The following is a 7,481-nucleotide window of genomic DNA, read 5'->3' on the forward strand; positions in this document are numbered from 1 at the left end:
TGGCCTGGAGCCAGGTGAGACCAGAACCTCCATTTCAGGGGCTTTCTCTAGAATCTGTCGCTGTGGTTACCTCCAGTAGACTCTGTTTCAGGAAGAGGTCTGACCAAGCAGGACAGCGGTGACATTCATGACTGCAGGAGAGAAGAATCCGGGGCTGGGGGCCACACGTCGAGAGGGGAGGGGCCAGGGGGCGGCCCCCTTGTGACCAGCCCTGAGGAGAGGTCAGGAAAGAACGTTGGCTGAGGAGCGCCTGTACAGCAGCAGCTGCTGACGTTCTGTATCACGCGCCTGTGGCCCAAGGTAACCCAGACCTTTAAACAAACAGCGGGGCCGGGGGCGTTGCGGGGACGGAGGCGGGAAAGGGCAGGGACTTTGGGGGTCGCACACTGAAGACAGGGGCGGTGAACGCGTGGAGGGCATGAGAAGGAGTCCGAACTCTCTGAGAAATAGGGAATGAAGGAAATACTGAAGCAAGAAACGAAGTGTGAGAAGGAACACAAGCGCGAAAAAAGCGTGAGAGGGCGCAAGAGCTTGGCTGACCAAAAGTGCGCTTGGAGGTAGGGACAAGGGTGGAACACACCCAGCCCCAGCAGCATAGGTAAGGTGGAAGCAGGAGGACACTATCTTTCCCTGAGCCCATTTTTCCATAGGTGGTCCCCTTTTAGCCATTTTTAAGGTAAAATGTTGGCCCCAGTTATTTTTGCTTGTTTGTTTTGGGGTTTTGTTTTGTGTGTTTTTTTTGTTTGTTTGTTTGTTTTTAGAATATAAGGAAAGAACGTCAGAGGAAGCTGTACTAAAGCGAGGCTGCGCAGGGCGCAGGAAAGGCAGAGGGTGGCGCCTTTTTTAAAGAAGATTCTATCTTCACCCTGAAGCTCAGGCCGTACCACACACACACACACACACACACACACACACACACACCCCACGTTTCCTCAGGCCGTACCACACACACACACACACACACACACACACACACACCCCACGTTTTCCTCCGTCTGCCTCCTATTCCCCCACCCCAGCCCCGCTCCGGGCACGATCGGATCGCCTTTAAACCAGGTAACCGCCTTGATCTCCACAGCAGCTCCGGGAGCTCCAGAGTGGAGGGGGTGGAGCCCGCAGCGGCCTCTGGCTGAGCTCAAGGTGGGAGGGGTCCCGGGGGCGCTAATGGCGCACCGCGGCCATGACGCTGGCCAGATCATTCACAGAAATCCCTGTCTCATTCCATCTACAGTCGCAGCTCCATTCCAGACGCCCTTCTTCTCAGGCCGGGCGGTGAGCTGATGGCCCAAGTTCGGGACTCGCCCTCCGGCTCTTTGGTCCGCTGGAGCTCGGGAGGTGGGGGAGGAGCCTCTCCCGAGGAGGCGGCTGAAAAGGCGGGGAAAATGGAGAAGGAGGCGGTGGGGGCGACAAAGGCGTGTTCAGGCCAGGGAGCTGAGGAGATGAAGCTGGACCCTTTACAAGAGCGTAAGCCTGCTCCTGAGAACTTGACGTGGAGTGACAGCGGCGACGATAAGAAGGTGCTCCCTTCAACCCCCCCTCGCTGTTACAGCAGCTCCTCGCCTCTTTGCCCGCGCCGCAAGCCCCGCCCTCGGCCCCAACCCCGGGCCCGCTCCCGAGGCCCGCCTGGCCTCTTGGCCCCACCCCAGCCTCCATCCCATCCTTCCCCTCCGCCTCTGACCCGACCACAGCCCTGGCGCCGACCGCGGCGTAGATCCAGGCCGGGGTCTAGGCCCCAGATGCTGCAAAGCTGTTTTAGTGACCTAGGTGGCTCTGGGGATCGAGGTGGTTTAGGGGACTGGTTGCTGGAGGTGGAGTTTGATCAGGGTCCTACAGGCTGCTCTCATGTGGAGAGCTTTAAAGTGGCTAAGAACTGGCGGAAGAGCCTGAGGTTGATTTACCAGCGTTTCATATGGAGTGGGACCCCAGAAACTAGGAAACATAAGGCAAAGTCGTGCATCTGTCATGTATGTAGTACCCATATGAACAGACTCCACTCTTGTCTCTCCTGTGTCTTTTTTGGCTGCTTTACTGAGAAACATATTCACAAACATGCAGAAACAAAACAGCACAATTTAGCTGTAGACCTCTATCATGGGGTTATATATTGCTTTATGTGTAAGGATTATGTATATGACAAAGACATGGAACGAATTGCCAAAGAAACAAAAGAGAAAAATTTGAAATTACTAACTTCCACCTCAAAAGATATTTCTCAACAGCAGTGTATGGCATCAGGTGTTGAAGAGAAGCATTCAACCTGTGAGTCAAAGGAACAGGAGCCAAAATTGGTGAAACCCAAGAAAAAGAGGAGAAAAAAGTCAGTCTATACCATAGGCCTGAGAGGGCTTATCAATCTTGGGAACACATGCTTTATGAATTGTATTGTCCAGGCACTTACCCATATTCCTCTACTGAAAGATTTCTTTCTCTCTGACAAGCATAAATGTATAATGACAAGCCCCAGCTTGTGTCTTGTCTGTGAAATGTCTTCTCTTTTTCATGCTATGTACTCTGGGAGCCGAACTCCTCACATTCCCTATAAGTTATTGCATCTAATATGGATTCATGCAGAACACTTAGCAGGGTACCGGCAGCAGGATGCCCATGAGTTCCTCATTGCAATATTAGATGTGCTGCATAGACACAGCAAAGATGATAGTGTTGGGCAGGAGGCCAGTAACCCCAACTGCTGTAACTGCATCATAGACCAAATCTTTACAGGTGGCTTGCAGTCAGATGTCACATGTCAAGCTTGCCATAGTGTCTCTACCACAATAGACCCATGCTGGGACATCAGTTTGGACTTGCCTGGCTCTTGTGCCACATTCGGTTCCCAGAGTCCAGAGAGAGCTGACAGCACAGTGAGTAGGGATGACCACATACCAGGAATTCCCTCACTCACAGACTGCCTACAGTGGTTTACAAGGCCAGAGTACCTAGGAAGCTGTTCCAAAATCAAATGTAGTAGTTGCCAAAGCTATCAGGAATCTACCAAACAACTCACAATGAAGAAATTACCTATTGTGGCCTGTTTTCATCTCAAGCGATTTGAACATGTAGGTAAACAGAGGCGAAAGATTAATACTTTTATCTCCTTTCCCTTGGAGCTGGACATGACTCCATTTTTGGCCTCCACTAAGGAGAGCAGAATGAAAGAAGTCCAGCCACCAACAGACTGTACATCCAACGAGAATAAGTATTCCTTGTTTGCAGTGATTAATCACCATGGAACTTTGGAAAGTGGACACTACACCAGCTTTATCCGACAACAAAAAGACCAATGGTTTAGCTGTGATGATGCCATCATCACCAAGGCTACCATTGAGGACTTACTCTACAGTGAAGGGTATTTACTGTTCTATCACAAGCAGGGTCTAGAGAAAGATTAGTCTTGCAAGACCACTTACCAGAAAAAAAGTGAAAGAAATGAATATACAAGGATCCTGAAGTGACACACAAACTTCCCTGGAATGGACGATGATAATAGCCAAACAACAACAAGCACCTCTTGAAATTTCACAAAAACCTACCTGGCATGGACAATGACAACAGCACCTATATGACAAGTAGCACCTTGATATGAAGAACCTATTTTACATGGCTTGTGGGTCTGTAAGAGGAAAAAAAATACTAACTAGTGACCATTTAGCCTTAAGAAATGGGAGGAGGGAGAAGAGGTTGAAAATGGTCACGTAAAGCATAATTAAATGAACAGAATGCTTTAGGTGGGAAGAGTGGGAATGGAAATGTTCTGCGAGTGCTATATGTCATTTGTTTCTACAAAAATACCATGGGGAATCAGGGAGTATTTCTACATTAACAAAAAACTTCACAATTAGTGTTCTAACTGTGGCTGATTAGTCAAATATTTTGAAAAAAGAATATTGTAAAAGAGATTTTATTTATTTATTTTTATTTTTTTTTAAAGATTTTATTTATTTATTCATTAGAGACAGAGAGAGAGAAGCAGAGGGAGAAGCAGGCTCCCAAGGAGCAGGGAGCCCGATGTGGGACTCGATCCCAGGACCCTGAGATCATGACCTGAGCCGAAGGCAGACGCTTAACCATCTGAGCCACCCAGGCGCCCAGTAAAAGAGATTTTAAAAAGCCTTAAAAGAAAACATTTAAAAAGGAAAAAACCTTTTTTTAATTAAAAAAAATGTTTTAAATGTTGAAAAAAATTAAATATTTTTAAAAGAAATGTTTCAAAATTTAAAAGTTTTTAATTTAAAATTTCAAAATGATTAATAAAATAAGGCTTAAAATAAATTTTAGAAATTCTTAGTTTACAAAAGGTAAAATGAATAAAAGAAGGACAAAGGTAAAAAATGAAAGTTTACAAAAAAGTTAAAGTGAAAGAAAGTTTTAAAAGGGGAGGGGAGCTCTTAAAAGTTTAAATAAGGGGCGCCTGGGTGGCTCAGTCGTTAAGCGTCTGCCTTCGGCTCAGGTCATGATTCCAGGGTCCTGGGATCGAGCCCCGCATTGGGCTCCCTGCTCGGCCGGGAGCCTGCTTCTCCCTCTCCCACTCCCCCTGCTTGTGTTCCCTCTCTTGCTGTGTCTCTCTCTGTCAAATAAATAAAATCTTTAAAAAAAAAAAAGTTTAAATAAAATGTTAATATAAATAACTCTTTAAATTAGACCATAAAATAATGTATTGAAAAATGAGAGGTTAGCAAAATTCATGAACAGTTTAAGAAAATTTCCAAAAATACAGAATGGAATGAAAATTCAAATTTAAGTTTACAGAAAAGTTTTAAAGGGAAAAAAAAATTAGCACAATTCAAGACAGACACAATTTGTTTAATTTTTTTAATTTAAAAAAATTTAAAAAGGAAAAGTTAAGAGAAAAATAGAGAATTTTAAGATATATAAAAACTTTAAGGAAGTCCAACTTGAGAGATTTAAATAAAAACTGAATATTTAAACAAGAAGGATAAAAATAAAAATTTTTAAAGAAAAACAGTTAAATAAAAATCAAATTTAAATTAAAAACAAGTAGAAAAAATATTAATATTTTAAAAACTTAAACAGTTTTATTTTTAAATTTAAGCATATTAAAATTCATACAGGTATGAAAACTAAAAGGAGATAGGAATAACAAGACAAAAAGGCTTGTTAATATTTCTGTTTGAGTTTTATGTTGATACATAAATAGAATTTGAAAAAAAAAATAGTCAACCATCATTTTACTACTCAATTGTGAGATCAGTGCAAGACCTGAACTCTAGCCTACCTTCCCTTTTCAAGTTCCACACCCCATCTGATTTCCTAAAGAGCTGTTTCTTAGGAAGAATCAATTGCATCCGAGAAAGATGAAAATAGTAGGGACTCTCTCCCATTTAGAACTGCATTATTCATACAAATTCTTTGCTACTGAAAAGTGGTTCTTGACAATTTAGTGGCTTAGGGATATTAGATTACAAATTAAGTTCTGGCTTTGATGTTTAAGCCCCATGGCCTGATTGAGGAAGTGGCAGGGACCCATATCTGAGGACATCCCACCCTCTCTTCCACTTCCCTCTCCATGGGGAAACAAGACCTTTATATAGTAAAGCTATGGGTTTGTGCTTGACAGTCTTACTCATTCCTTTACTTCCTCTCTTTTTTCCTTATTCCATCATTCATGCCTGGTTCCCTGAACCGCTTACTTACCTCCATCTCTGATCCCAGCCTGTAGAGCTCCTTCTTTGACTGTTTACCTGGTAGCTTCTATTCCTCCTTCAAGACCCAACTCACAGATGACTTCTCTGGAGCCTTTTCTGAATGCTCTAGGCAGGTATAAATTGGAAAATTGTTTCTTCCTCACGCCTATATCCCTGTCACTGTGCCTCAAAGTACTTTGTCTGTACCTCAGTAATATTCTACTGTGATTCTACTGGAGCTTTGTGAGTGTCTGCCCCTCTGCACCAAGCATTCTGAGAACAGGGGGCCAAGCCTTATTCATTTCTGTGTTAATAAATGTTTGTTGAATGTGAGGATGAGTTCAGTTATTTGCTCTATTAATATGATCTCATTTATTTTATCCATCAAGCCCTCAATAGGTGTCCTGTGCTATAATACAGTGTGATCAGGGTTGTATCTTCCCCAAAGGAAGTGTATGAAATGCTACTCAGCTGCAGGGGATGGCTTAAGAAGGGAGGTGCTCAGTGAGGAAATAGCCAGGTTGTGTGGAGAGAGTACAAGGTACAACACAAGGAAAAGAGCAAAGCGTGAGAGTTGGTAGTCATGAAAGACTGGGTGGTGAGGGGGAGCAGAAGCTGAAGATGAGGCTGGGCTTTCTGGTATGTGTGCAGCAACACTGTTCCTCACCAGTGTCCCTGAGCTCCCCACAGTGTCTCTCATCTTATGACTGTGTACCACACCTCCCCATGGTGTACTGTACTAGTTTGCCTTCCCAGGAGACTGTGTACCTCACTATTCCACACTCTTTTATATCACATGGCACACCATGACTGACAGGGGAGTGATGTCTGGTGACTGTATTTAGTGGGGGAACTGTAGTTGCCTGCTTAGCACTCTAGCCCTTCCCCCATTCCTTGTGGTTCTGCTGGGGCTATTGACCACCTTGCAGTGCTCCTCTCACTCCTCCCCAGAGTGAGCATGTCCCACAGGCTAGGCCAGATAAGAGTTCTCAATTCCTCCACTCCTTCACCCACACCCATCCCACAAGAGCAATTCTGAGGATGGCTATAGGACCCAAGCAGGCCCAGTCAGAGTCCATTGCTAGACTGAATATATGTAGACAGTGGGATAAAGAAGTGTCTTGCTCCCCCTCCATGCTGAAGTCTCTAGACTAGGATGACATTAATCTGAGAATCTTAGGGGGTTGATATTCTTACCATGAGGAGAAAAGTAGAATTAGAGATAGGGAGAAAGAGCCTGGAGAACATCATTTGAAACTTGTGGATCCAGATGTGCCTGAAGTCCCAAAGTTCCTAGCTATCCGAGCCAATAAAGTCCTTTGTTTTGCTTAAGCTAGTTTGAGTTGGGATCCTATCACTTGTAGCCAAGTGTTTTGAACACATTAGATATGCTATATTGTTAGTTGGGGGCATCCTGTTCCTAGGGCCACAAATGGAGAGAAGGAAGAAGGAAGAAAATGGTGACCTTCAATGAACTCTGTCATAGAAGATTGAGAAACCAGAGTGGGTCCCTGCATGTCTTTAGCTCAGCTACTGACCTGTGCTAGGCTTCAAACCTTACTCACAGCAATGATGTGGCTATTCCCAATTAAAGAGAGAATAAGGCAATCATGTTTCATGAGTACCATGAATAGGTAGGCCAGGCACTATGGTGACTGCTTTACCTCTATTATCTCACTGAATTGGCGCAGCAATCCTGAAAGACAATCATTCCTGAACATATTTCACAGATTGGGAAAGTGAGACTCAGAATGGAAAAGTGGTTTTCTTAAGTTCACTTTACTGTTTTAAGCAGTGGGGCCAGTATTCAAACCCAGGTCCTCAAAGCTTGTGCATATT

General features: G+C 44.4%; 1 protein-coding gene across 1 annotated transcript; it reads left to right on the forward strand.

The window, feature by feature from the left end:
• The first annotated feature begins 967 nt into the window (after positions 1 to 967).
• Positions 968 to 3,798, forward strand: USP51 (ubiquitin specific peptidase 51). The gene is made up of 2 exons (XM_032398251.1): positions 968 to 1,056; positions 1,232 to 3,798. Exon 2 carries the CDS (start codon positions 1,281 to 1,283, stop codon positions 3,387 to 3,389), a length of 2,109 nt encoding a protein of 702 aa, XP_032254142.1. The 5' UTR covers positions 968 to 1,056; positions 1,232 to 1,280; the 3' UTR covers positions 3,390 to 3,798.
• The last annotated feature ends 3,683 nt before the right edge of the window (positions 3,799 to 7,481 follow it).

Source organism: Phoca vitulina, unplaced genomic scaffold (genome assembly GCF_004348235.1).
Source record: "Phoca vitulina isolate PV1807 unplaced genomic scaffold, GSC_HSeal_1.0 scaffold114, whole genome shotgun sequence".
Taxonomy (NCBI): Eukaryota; Metazoa; Chordata; class Mammalia; order Carnivora; family Phocidae; genus Phoca; species Phoca vitulina.